The sequence below is a fragment of the Lissotriton helveticus genome, chromosome 8 (genome assembly GCF_964261635.1).
Source record: "Lissotriton helveticus chromosome 8, aLisHel1.1, whole genome shotgun sequence".
NCBI lineage: Eukaryota > Metazoa > Chordata > Amphibia > Caudata > Salamandridae > Lissotriton > Lissotriton helveticus.
Window position 1 is genome coordinate 364400513 of NC_136069.1, and position 13915 is coordinate 364414427.

At 43.2% G+C, this 13915-nt stretch overlaps 1 protein-coding gene across 2 annotated transcripts in view; it reads left to right on the forward strand.

Annotated features, from left to right (window-relative positions):
- The window catches only part of FRY (FRY microtubule binding protein), a 778582-nt gene that overhangs the window by 367469 nt on the left and 397198 nt on the right, over positions 1–13915 (forward strand). For both annotated transcript variants that reach the window (XM_078657150.1, XM_078657151.1), the window contains exon 4: positions 4059–4198. In XM_078657150.1, coding sequence (XP_078513276.1) covers positions 4059–4198 — 140 coding nt within the window. The remainder of the gene's footprint in view (positions 1–4058; positions 4199–13915) is intronic.

The window sequence follows — 13915 nt, forward strand, 5'->3', positions numbered from 1 at the left end:
GGCTCTCCCGCCCCCATCCGGCTTCCCTCCACGCATCTTTTTCTATTCCCTTCTCAGGCGTCTCTATTGCTCACCAAAACACCCACGTGTTTGCACTGTCTCACTCCCTGATCGCCACCACTCTCGCTTGCTCCCCCCACCCCACCTCTGCCCGTCACCGACTATCTCGCTCTCTTTCCTGCCTTCCGACTATCTCGCTCTCTTTCCTGCTTTCCTCTCTCTTTCTTTGACTCTCCGCGCTCTGGTGTGTTTCTTTGTCTGACTCCTTCTTTCCTGTCTGACTTTCTCGCCCTCTCTCTCTGTATCTGCTTCTCTCCTCCATTGGGCTCATAACACAGAGAGAGACCCCCAACAAACAGGCCGAGCGTTCTGCGGGGTTACCGCCCCCCACCAATCTGGGTCCGCAGCCCCTTATATACACCAGACCCAAACAATTCAGCGTGTTTGCAGCAGAAGCCTGCTCGTGCGCTCTCGCGTTTCTTTCCACCCTTCATACTTATCTGCCATCAGGGCGCACAGCGCCCCCTCCTCAATTTACTGATTGTTATCAGACTCCGTAAGGACTCACAGCCGCAATGCTGTGAGCTACACAGCACACTCAGTGCACGATTATTTTTCTGTACGTCCCTGATCACCGCAGAGGTACGGCAGGCGCTTCAAACCAGCGATTTCAAGATTTTTAAGTCCTTGCCAATTCTTTCATTCCTAATGTCTTCGTTTCTCTTGCACGTTTGGTTAGAAATCAAAGAAAATCAGCTTCACAAAAAAGGATTTATATAATTAGCAGACTGAATTCCGTTTGTTCTTGCATGGTGCTGCACCATGCCATAAGGCACTTGGTACAGGCACACAAACCCACACACACAACCACACACACACACAAACCCCCCCACACACACACACACACAAACCCCCACACACACACACACACAACCCCCCACACACACAATCCCACACACACACCCACACACACACACAGCCACACACACAACCACACAACCAATAGCAAAACATAGCATAGCATAGCATAACAAAACACAAACAACATAGCATAACAAAACTCAAACAACATAGCATAACAAAACTCAAACAACATAGCATAACAAAACATAGCATAGCACAACAAAACATAGCATAGCATAACAAAATATAGCATAACAAAGCATAGCATAACAAAGCATAGCATAACAAAAAACATCATAGCATCACAAAACATAGCATAGCATAACAAAACATAGCATAGCATAACAAAACACAACAAAAAATAGCATAACAAAGCTTAGCATAGCATAACAAAACATAGCATAACAAAGCATAGCATAGCATAACAAAACATAGCATAACAAAGCATAGCATAACAAAAAAAGCACAACAAAACATAGCACAACACATAGCATAGCAAAACAAAGCATAGCATAATAAAACACAACAAAACATAGCATAGCATAACAAAACATAGCATAGCATAACAAAGAATAGCACAGCAAAACACAGCTCACTCTATCCAACTCAGCAAAATCCCTAGGTTTCATCCTGGCCAAAAATTTGGCACTGAAGGACCATATCAATAGCGCTGCCAAAGGAGCACTATTCACTCTTAAACAACTCAAAAAATCAAACCATTCATCCCTCAAGCTGACTTTAAATGTGTAGTTCAATCACTAGTCCTCTTTAAACTTGATTACGGCAATGCTATTCTTACCAGAGCCCCTAAAGTTCACCTGGCCCCCCTTAGAGCCATACTCAACATGGCTGCCAGGTTTATTACCGACTGCAAATGGTTTAATCACATCTTGCCTGCCCTCAAATTCCTTAACTGGCTCCCCATTGAAGGAAGATGCATCTACAAGTCGGCCTGCATCACCCACAAAGCTCTTCACTCTCAAGCTCCGATTTACTTAACAAATAAACTCAAAAGAGCGGGCAGCGCCAGAGTGATGAGAAGCTTCAATGCTCTTCTAATGCCCCGCTTCTAAAAGAGAAATCCACCCAGACTCGCTCCTTCTCAGGAAATGAGCTTTGCATTTGGAATGTTCTTCCGAGGGACCTTCGCTGCAACCCCTCCTACCCTGTCTTCAAAAGAGACCTAAAATATCCTCTCCTCAATAAATCCTGGAGTCCATAATTCTTTCCGATTCTGTTATCCTTTGCTCACCTGTATCGGTCATCTTCCTGCAAACCTTTTCATTTTCCCTGTTGTCTCCTTATTCTTTACTCCTGCCCTTGCTCTTCTTGGTCTCTCATGTATTTTCTTTTGCCGTTCTCACCTGTTTTTGTTAATTTACGTTGACCTCTCTTCAGTGACCCCTTCCCTCCTACCACAACAAATGTTTTCTTGTTATATTTTATGGTGTGCTTCTAGGTATCCTCCCTTATTTTATTTTACTGTATATAAGCTTTTGAATCCTAAGATCTTTGCCTTTCTTCTAATTTCAATGGTGAGATTCACATGTTCTTGATTGTATTTTGCATGCATGTAACTATTGTTTATATTGATATTTGCCTAACTCCTGCTCCTGTAAAGCACTCGGATTTCTCTGGGTCTAGCCAGCGCTATACAAAACCTTTTTTAAAAAATGGTGGCAGCTTGGGCGTTCCTTATTCTGTGGGAGATGCACAGTACCTTGAAGTGGATTCTTTTCTCTACCATAAGCCAATGGAGCTTTCGTAGGAAGTTGGAGACTATACAAGATTTGGGAAGGGTGAAGAGCATCCGAGCTGTGGCGGTTAGTGCCACCTGTAGGCGGTGGATCCCTGCTTTGTTGGTACCCAAATACAGAGAGTTGGAATAGTCCTGTCTCGAAAGTATAATAGACTGGATGATGACCTGGTGGGTATGGGCGTCGAAGAACCCATGCAATGGCTTGAGTCCAGGAAGAAACCCGAAACATACACCAGCTGCTGACTTTGTCTGTACCTGATACTTCAGGGCAGAGTCGACCCAGACACCCACATTTTTTACAGATTGGGGAAAGAGGAGGGGCCCTATGGTGGAAGGCCACCAGCGCTAGGGGTCCCCCTTTACACTTAAGCTTTTTTTCTGAGAAAACCATGCAGTGAAAGGGTGTGGGTGTTTATTTAAATAGGCTTTTATCTCTTGTGCTGTTTGATGCGTGTGAGTGCCCTTTTCAGATGGGACCTGACATAGAGAAGACTTTATATCAGTACCAAGTGAATAATAGATGGAGATTCACATAAAGCTGCTTCGAAAAACTCAGTGGAAATGTCCATAATTAACAAAATATTGGTCGGGTTGGCTGAACAAGAGATCACAGCCTTGTGTGGTTTGGTTGGCTGAATAGGTATAGTGTGCCTTTCCAGGTTTCCTCTTCTCTGGGTTAAACCTATTGGGATTTATCACCCTCTCTTCTCCAGCAGCATCCTCCTGGCCTTTCCTTAAGCAATCTTATCAAATGACATAGGCTCTTCCTAAGGTAGTCTTCTGCAAATGTAGTTTCATGCTTGACCCAAAGTGAGGGGCAGAGATAATGCATTGTTTCAGATTTAGAAAATTGGACTGTAGGTCGAATATTTGGAATGTCTTTCAAATTAGTTTTCTTCTGTATAACCATCCAAAATTAAACAGCAGGTGTTCATCATAAGACATCAGACATAACCCAAAAATGTTTTTATTCTTTGATACTCTGCACTCGGGCAGAAGGCTTTGTTTCCGTTTAAGGAGTCCTATATGTATTGCTGCTAAATATGTATGGCTAATTGAGGGGTTTCACCTGTTGTTAACCACATATGTGCTGCTATGCCCTCACATGCACCTCAGGGTTTTGTGGCTGATATAGCTAGCACAGACAAAATCCATCTTCATTATTGCCGGGCTTTAATGTGAATATTTCAGAGATTTGATCTGATACTGTTAATGTGACCTTAATCTTCATTTAAATACTATTTGATGGGTATTATGCACCCAAACTGAGTTCCAGGTAAGTAAAGAAGACCTCTAAACCCATGAGTCCAAAATGCATTAATGTGGGTAGGAAGGTTTGGCATTAGTTCCAGAATATATTCTTGTGTTTTAATGTTTCTTTTTCTTCTGCTCACAGGTAATCAGTTCTATGAGCTCACTGTCGGACTACTGCCTGCCATCCATACTGAGGACGTTATTTGATTGGTACAAACGTCAAAATGGAATTGAAGATGAATCACATGAATACAGGCCCAGAACCAGTGCCAAATCTAAAAGGTACAGGCATGTAGTTATCATGGTATCGAATACAAAATGTTATGCATTTCTTATTTCTTATGTCGGGTTAAGATCTTTTCGTCAAAGAGTAGGACCTGAGATTGGGTCAAACATGGGATTAAATGTTTAATTATTATTTAGGGACTTTTATCAAGCATCTCACTCTTGATCATTGACTTGACTTGTTATTTCAGATACATTGTTGGCAACGATTCCCATCCCACTTAATACGACGGAGATGCCCCAAGTTGAATTGTCTTATACCGGGTTAGATACTATGTAGTATGGGGCAGCACTTTCTTTTAGATCTTAATTAACTTTACAATGACATGTGTTTCCACTAGATTTGGTGTTTTGAGTTCTTCCATACCTCCAGTACATATTCACTGCTTTATCTGTGACAGGATCAACATATGTGCCCACGCCAACATTCAGAAATGTATCTGCTTTTTGGAATGCCATAAATAATGTACTTATTTGTCAGAAAAGAATGAATTCATACAGTGGACATGGAAAAATTGGTATTTTAAGAGAACATGGTAACTTATTTAAGAATGAAAAAATTACTTTGAGATGTTACAACCTAAGTCTCCTCCTACAGGATTTCTAAAATTATCAATTCTTCGTGAAATCAGACATTGGTTGCTTCTGCGTCAGTGCCAATAAGGAAATATTTCACCACTTCTTTCCTAAGGGAAGAGGTAGCCATGACAGAATTCACTTTACTTTATCTCTGATCGCAGAAGCCAAAAGTACGATAGATGAGTAAAATGCAGAACTGAAGACGGGAGGCTAATAGTGCAGTTTAGTTCTGCTTTGTCTGTTGAAACCCTTTGCATTTTTCTGTTGAGTTGATAAATCCCCAGACTTTTAACTTGGGCATGAGGATATCAACATTCTTGAGGTTTTGTGAATGAATTAACATAACAGTGTATTTGTGGTGAGATCCACTTGGTCATCGGAATGCAGTAACTGCTTCCACTAATATTATGTCTTTTTTAGGTTGTATGGGAGAGTATATTTGATATGTGTACCTGGAACTTTCATGATTTGTGTAAACTGGTCATTTTATTGCCCAGGAAGATGATTTTTTTTTCAACATTTGGAGTTCGATTCTTATCCTGTGCCCTGTGGGCCTCTGCGCAAAACAAACACACCTAGATAATATGTAGTTTTAGTTTGAGATAAGAATAATTCCCTGGGAGGAGAGTCCCCAGTTGCTAAAGCATCTCTGTTTGTTATCAATAGCTAAATCTAAGAAGATGACAGGGGGCTCTGAGGGGAAAAGAGGATCTTCACCCAAGGGACCTTGGGAGCATATACTGAGATAATCTTCAGGAAATGTATAGATTTATTTAAAGCTTTAATTTGGCACTAACATAGCTGCTACATATTGCAAAATATGAACAAGAATGAAAGGAAGAAAATAATCTAAAATTTATAAGAGGAAGCCCAATTTATCAGGGAAAAGAAAAAAATGGTTGGCGACTGTACAAGAGTCGATTGCCACAGCGAAATGCTTGAGTGAATTAAGCAGTTTTTGAGGTAGATCAGTATAGTGTTGTTTGACAAGATGGAATTGAATGGGCATTTCAAAGATAGGACATTAGGCGTGGGATGAATGTTCAGAGGGAGAGCAATCAGTGGGAAGACAACTGTGAATCCAGCTAGACCAAATGTAGCATCTCTCTTTTCAGTGAAAGTTCATTTAAATCGCATTTCGGATCAAATGAAGTAGATACAATGATATTCTGGCGGTGTTAATAATTGGACAAGCCATAATATGTTGAGTACTAATGCAGAGGAAAGGAATGTTGTGGCTTAGCTAGCAGAGCTGACAGAATAGTTAATCAGGATTAGAGCAACACTCTCAAGATATAGGATGAACATGAGGCACCTGACTGACCAGATTAAAGGGATCACGCTGAAGAAGGGGAAGGAATAGAGAAGGCACAGACTGTGTTGTTGTAGAAAGTATTGGATACCAAATATAAGGATTATAGTTTGAGTTTTTCAGATGCAGGACTGTGTGTGAAAATAGAAATTCAATTTTAAACAATAATTTTACATTTTCAGGCAGAGGGCACATAAGTATATGTTGGCATTAAAGGTGGAGGAGTTAGTGATCAATAGAGTCAAACATGGTGGAGAGACAGAGAGTAACACATTACTCCTAATAATCATGTCCAGGATATATAGTCCCAGACAGATAGGTGAAGGGCCTGAATGACAAATGCAGGAACCACCCCAGATGTGTGAGCATTAAAGAGACAGTTTCTACACATTGTTGTCCTTAGGATATTGCCATGCACACAATAACCTTTACCGATAGAGCAGGATAGCAATTTGGGAAACAGCCACAAGAGTTTGCTTAATGAGTGCATGTTCTAGTTGTGCTACGAGGATAGTTTATTGAATGCAAGGAGGTAACTAGGCAAGAAAGTTTAAGGTATCAGGCAGATAAGCGAACACCTCACAAAGAAGTGGATTTACAATCATCAGAACATTAGTTACATTACTATAGCTAATTGGGAAGAATATGAATGACTGGAGCTAGCCAACAGGAAAGGCTGCACTCAAGTGAATAGTTGGTGAGAGAAACTCATTCTTAGGTGTCCAATATCAGTGCCTACCATATTAGATTACTTAGAAATCATTGTTTCTGTTTCCTTCCACCCCTCGTTCATTGCTGTGTTTGTGTTTTTTCTCTGTTCTTCTTCCCTTCCTTCTACCTTTTCCTTGAATTTGCTATTTAATGCAAACTTTCATTATTTCCCTCACACCCTTCTGTCTTGTATTTTAGCACTCAATAGCTTCTTTCTAGTCGGTTAGTCCCATCCCATGTCAAAAATATGCATAACTGGAATTAAGTTTGCTTGTCATTAAGAATTGATTGCAGTATATCCAAGGTTAATGGTGGGCATTTAATGCACCATTATTCTGCTCTTTTATTTGGTCAAATGACAATAATTGGCTGAAGGAGGATTTTCTACTTCTTACCTAGGGAATGTGGTGTGGAAAATTCTATGATCCATTATTAAAAGCCGCAGTTAACGTTTATCTCTTCTGTGTGTCATTTACCAACAGGGCCAGACTGGGAACCACAACCAGCCCTGGCAAAGTGCTCGGCCAGCCCCCTCCCCCTCTTCCCCCCCTTACTCGGGGGGTTGGATGTGCCGCCGAGCTCTTTGCCGGGGCCGGTCTTCGGCCAATTTTGGTACATAGCCGATTTTGCAGCTGTGCTGCAAAAACGGCCCTGTAACAGAAATGGCCCCTAGGGGCCCAAAACAGGCCCCCACCCGTGCGGCACACCAGGGGATTGCCCAGTGCCCGCTATGGCCAGTCCGGGCCTGTTTACCAAGATAGGAATTGACTAATAAATGTATTATTACTATCTGATCGGTGTCCCTTTCTGCTTTCCCTGCTCATATGCACAGGAAATATTATGCATATTGTTGGTTCAGTGGCTGTCCTTCTGTTTGGAAAACAGATGCAGTGGTAAAGAAACATCTGATAGAGACTTTTAACCGCTCATTTCTTACTGTAGATATTCCCCAGGCATTAGATTGGATCTGGAAAATCTTGAACAGTATCCTTAAGTGCCGATAGGTGGCAGTGATTGGATCTGTGTCAACTCTGTCCACATCAGAAGTGACCTTGCAGTGCCTTTATAACCACCACCCCCATGCTCTGAGATCAGTTCCTTTCTTTGTGCGCATCCAGAGAGCTACCTCTGCTACGTTTTAGACAACTTTTTGTTGAAGATTCTACTTTGAGCTAGCTCCTAGTGTGTTAGGGACATGTCCCCATGTGAAACCCTATGGTTTCAAGCCTTGTGGGGATTGTCGCCATCAACTGTCAGTGTCCGATCCCCACCTAGACCTGGTGTCTAGGTTTGGGTCACGACCCCAAGGCCTGTGTTGAGTGCAAGTCGATGCACCCGAAGGCAGTTTACAAGCTGGTGATGAAACTCCTGGCGGTGCCACAGAAAAGGGCTCCGAGTTGTTCCCAATCTTGCTCATTTGGTGGAGAAGTGTGGCTCAATGGTTAAGAGCAGCAGACCCTGATGCAGAGGTCTGGCCCGGGACCAGGGTTCAATTCCTGCCTTGGCTGTCTCGGCGGATCTTGGGCTCATAATTCCTCGGACCTGATTTCTCGCCTCGGTGCCTACTCTAAGCATGAGTCCCACGCTGCAACTCTGGGCAATAGCTTGCTTAGTCTCCACAACGGCCCCCTACAGCGCTAGGGATGCCTGGTTGCACCCTGGGGATGCCCAGAAGTGGACATCTCACGGGGAAAAACCAGGAAGGGTTCCCTAGCGGTATGAGTACAGCGCCAGGACACTCAGGAGTATCAGTGCGCTTTACAAGTACGGCTACATTTACATTTACATTTACATTTACATTTGGACATTCTCAAGGCCGGTCCAGGAGTTGTTACCACGAACGATCATCTTCGAGGTTCAAGGCCTCCCCGTGGAACTTGGCAAAGTGCAATATGCACAAAAATAAGTAATCAAAGCATTATTTGACTTCAACTATTTGCAGTTGCTGCTGCTACCTGGAAGCAGCAGTGGGGTGAGGTGGGGAGAACAGGTGTGGGGGTGGAGGAATGGGTTAAAACACATTTATCTCCCGGCCGGCTGGTTGGCCAGCTGCTGCCTCTCCTACATCCTCTTCCTGGCTTCTTGAGGGAGACAGGAAGGAGGAAACACCAGGGCTCCCAGGCTTCCTGCAGCGAATCACAAAGCTGCAATGTAGTGTTGTGATTGGTCTGAGCACCGTGACACAGTGCTCAGCCAGGGGCTGGAGGTGTGGGCATGTTATCCACGCAGGCTGTAATGCAGCCTGCATGGAGAATACGGTATGTGCGCCTGACTGTTATAAGTGGGCCGAGGGGGACGGTTAAGTACCTCTGCTCGCATAGGGAGTGCAAACAACTCCTCCCCCTGCTCTGAGAGCAGTCCGGCTCACAAAGACGTTGCAACAGGGATAACTAAAATAATAATAACCTTGAGTTATCATTTTATTTTTCCTTTTTTTGCACTGCAAAAAGCAGTGGGGCGACACTCCTCCACTTTCGCGATGGAGCCCCCACTGACCATTTGACCTCTTGCTTCTAGGCTCTGCTCTCACACTCGACCGATGCTGCCGGTGTCTGGGTTCACCCTGAGCTACTTTGAGTTTCCCAGCACCAGGACAACGCCTGCCCAGTTATGGGGGTTATACAACACCATGCAGGCCATCTTTGGGGCCCCAACTCACTCTGGCAGGCATTCGAGCTTAGAGATGCTCTGACTAGGAATTCGGAAGTAAATTCGACCTTAACTCCTGCCAGGCTCTCAGGATCCATCCCTAGATTCAGGCCACTGCTGCCTCGGGTACTACCACCTATCCTGGCTCTGACCCATCGGATGCCTGCCACCCCTGCTCATGGTGCAGTTTGACGACGAGCCCATCATTACTGACGTCGACCAGGTGCCACTGCAGGGCTGCTTGATGCAGAGTGGTAAGTCTAGGATATTCAGGCTTTTCAGTGAGATTGACTTTGAGGCTGCTGGGCCTCATGACCTCCTGCATCCTGCTAGTAAAACATGCCTGCTGGCTTATGCGGGCTCTGTAGTGGGACCGGAAACCCCAGTGGGCGCAGCTTCAGGGGAATCTCTTGTGACTCGGTCAGCGGCAGACCCCCCTCTCCCTTTACCACCCAGCTCTCACAGTGGTGACAGATGCATTACTTCTGGGTTGGGCAGCCATCTGGGATAGGTGAGACTCCATCACTTAGACCCTAAACAAGGTCTCTCCTTTTGCATTGTTTCCACCAAATCCCACGGGGTGGACCATCAGTTCTGTATAGGGTTTGCCAGGGTCAAGATGTGCAAAGCTGTTCAAAAACACACCATCTCCTGGTAAGTTGTGCGTTGTATCAAAATCTGCTGTGCACTGGCGAAGAAACAACCGCCTGAAGAGCTGCAGGCCCACTCCACCAAGGACAAAAGCTGCCAATACTGCGCTACTATATGGCTCCCCATCCTGGACATCTGTCAAGCAGCCACGTGTGGGTCCCGCCCACATTTACCAAACACTACTGCCTTGACAGACAGGTCTGGCATGGCATGCATTTTGCCCATTTGGTTCTGCTGGACTTTTTGGTCTATCCTGTTTGCAGTCCCACCGCTGGGGAGGAATCTATTCTAAGGTTACGAATCTGTGATTAGAAATCTATCAGATGGACAAGTTACTTACCTTCGGTAATGCCTTATCTGGTAGAGACTTTTATCTAACTGACCATCCCATCCTCCCTGCTCTGCAAACTGGACTGTTCTTCATAAGATCCGGCTGTATTCTGCACACTGGTACATTCATTTTATGGTGGTTCCTCATTTTTGTCATGTTAACAGTTATGAAAGAAAATGATGTAAGCCAGTGTTTTCCAAACTGGGGTTCGCGGACCCCCAGGGGTCTGTGACACATTCCCAGGGGGTCCGTAGGCAACAGTTTTAAAAGCACAGAAAAGTTTCTTGTATAATTAGCAGCTTTCCAGCAACAATACAAGTGTCAAGATAATGCCAGTGATTAATGTACCTGCTGGAGCTGAGGAGAGATTTGTTCAGTGGCAGCTTTGACTTAACTAATGTAGCACAGAGGGTTAATGTGCCTACTGCAAAGAACATGTAACATGCATTTAAAAAAGCAGTATTTTATGTGCATAGGTTTGTGGTTACTGCTTTTGTCAGAGAGATTCTTTTGTTACTGTGCACTTCATTATAAGTGACAATCGTAATGTAGCAGAGGGTCCTATAAACTGTCATCAAAGAGCTGCTTGCAAACTGCATGGTACCAGTTAGTAAGTTATATTTTTTCCCAGTTTTTCATTATCCTGATGCTGCTAAAAAGATTCATTTGGGTGGAAATACATTTTTAATGTTAAAGTCAGTGCTAGTCACTATGTTATGTTCTGAAACCTTGAGGTTTTTTTTCAGACCAAGCACTCTTTAAACATTTTATATACACACTGATTTACATGTATGATTCAATGTCTCTATATGTGTGTGATATAAAGTGCTCTGACATCCTCCAATGGTATGAGAGATGCTATAAAACAAATGAAAATACATGTGACAGAGGGGCTATTACTTCAAAATAAAATACTAAGGGCCAGATGTACGATCTGTTTTTATATATGCGACCGGGTTCGCGAACCCCTTTGCGCATGCAAAAACCTATTGGGCCATGTACATTGCCTATTTTGCGAGTCGCAATTTGTTTGCGACTCGCTAAATATGTTTTGCAACTTGCTATTTGGAAGGGACATTCCCTCCCAAATAGCGAGTCTCAAAACCATGTACAAATGTTTGGCGGTCGCAAAACATTCGCAATTACCACCTACTTCAAGTAGATGGTAATGCAATTGCAAATGGGAATGGGTCCCAAAGGGTCCCCTAGGGACCCCTTCCCCTTTGCAAATGCATGCACAATTATTTTTTAAGGGCAGGCAGTGGTCCCAGGGACCTCTGCCTGCTCTTAGAAAATGAAACGAAAACATTTCAGTTTTTTTTAAATGCATGGTAAACGGGTTGCATTTTCTTTTTAAAACTGCTTTATTTAAAAGCAGTCCCAGACATAGTGGCCTGCAGAGCCCAGCAGGCCACCATACCTGGGAGGGCTGGCATTCCTAATGGCCTCACAAATTGCGAGAGGCTCAATAATAATAATGAACCTTGCCATTTGTAACCCCATTGGGAATCCCAAACAGTGTTAAACACACTGTTGTACATTTCATTTAGCGACTCGCAATTTGCCACTCGCCAAGTGTCGCAAACTGCGAGGTGCTAAATGAAATGGTTGTACATCTGGCCCCAAAATCCTTAGTACTTTGAGTATTTGTTTTGTGTGCACACGTGTTTATTATCTTTCGAATTACTGTTTTAATATTTGAAATTTAACTCCTACAAATTGCTTGGGGGTCCCCGGCCTCCAGTGGTGACTCAATAGGGGTCTTCAGGAGTCAAAAGTTTGGGAACCACTGATATAAGCACACTTGGATGCTGTTTATGAAGGCACTGCAGCATCATTTATGACGCAGACAAAGTTGACACAAAGCCATTCGACACCAGCTACCAGCACACAGAGGTGCTGCTTAAGATGTTCTGGATCCAGTCTGTGGCCTGAGGAATACTTTAAGTTGAGGAGTCTGCAGGTAGAGTACCTACCAGATAAGGCATTACCGAAGCTAAGTAACTGGTCCTCTATGACCTCCAGGAGACCTTTGATAATTTGACTGGTTGAGTGTCACTGTGGATGAAGTCAACTTATGTGTCCTAGGCAATGAACTGCTAAATATATGAAGGCTACAAAGTAAGACCTGCCTATTTCCCTCTCATCCTCTGCTTTTTTTATTACATTGTGTTGTGCCTATCAGATCTTGGGCTTTTTTATTTGAAGTCAATGTTGGGATTGCTAATGATTGATTGCTGCCTGGCATTTGGGCCTGTGTTTATTTGAAAGTAGCCCCAGGCCTGTTGTGGCCCTGACCTGCTTTTCTAAGCGTTCCACGAGGTACTTGAGTTTTTCATTAAGTGCAAAGGTATCCCACATGCAGAGATTTGGTGTTTTTTCCTGTCTTGTGCAGAAATAACATGCACAGCTAGATATGTTGTCATTAAATCCAGTACAGCCGGCTGCAGAGAGTCTCAATGTGAATACAGATGAGCTGGGCAATGCTCTCAAAGTGGCTGGGACGAGGTGTTGCAAGTAGATTGAGGTCCCAGGGACATAGGGCACGCTCACCAGGACATATTAGGTGGCTTACCAGGACTCCCGACTATGGCATAGTGGGAACGTCCATCATAAAATGTGCTTAGAGATAGGGCCTCCACTTATACTGCTTCGATAACACATGGCGCCAAAGCAATATAAGTGCGACAAAATTATGTGCTTTCTGATTTCAACTGAAAAGCAAATATTTGCTTTTGAGTGGTTTCATTAGTCCTTATTGATTTTAACTGAAAAACACAAACCCTATTTGTTTTTTTATTTTGACTACCATACAGTATATCGGTCTAGCAGTTTTCCCATCACGGTCGGTTTGTTGACCTTTCTCCTTCAATTATACATAATTTACCTCTTATAATATTTATTTTGGACCTTAATATTCTTGTTCCAAACCTGCTTATCAGCCACAGTCTGTATATGAGACGGGCACTCTGTCTTGCCTCTTGTTTCTTCATCCGAGGGATTGTTAATTGTGCTCAAGAAGACCTTGCATATGGACATATTTTTGTCTGTTTGTCCTTATTCTTCTGCGGCTTGTACTGCTGTGTTGTAATAATGGATCAATTTGTGCATTGGCAAGGGAAAAGACACTAAAAAAGAACACCCTGTAAAGTAAATCTGATTACATTTATTGACCTACCTTCTAGTAGATATTCTAGGAAATGCTGTTTGCCCTTGTAAAGATTGACTCATGAAATGCTAATTTAACACGAATTGAGGAAGCCAATGGGTTTATCATATAAAAAATATATATATATATATATATATATATATGTATTTATATATATATTTATATATATATAATATAGTGCATGCGTTTAGACCACAACATGCATGGATACATTGCTCCATAGAGCATGGATGCATGAACACCTGTAGACAAAACAGCAAATCTATCCACTGTGCAACAGTAAAGTAGGTGCCTTTGGGCACATACAGTCAA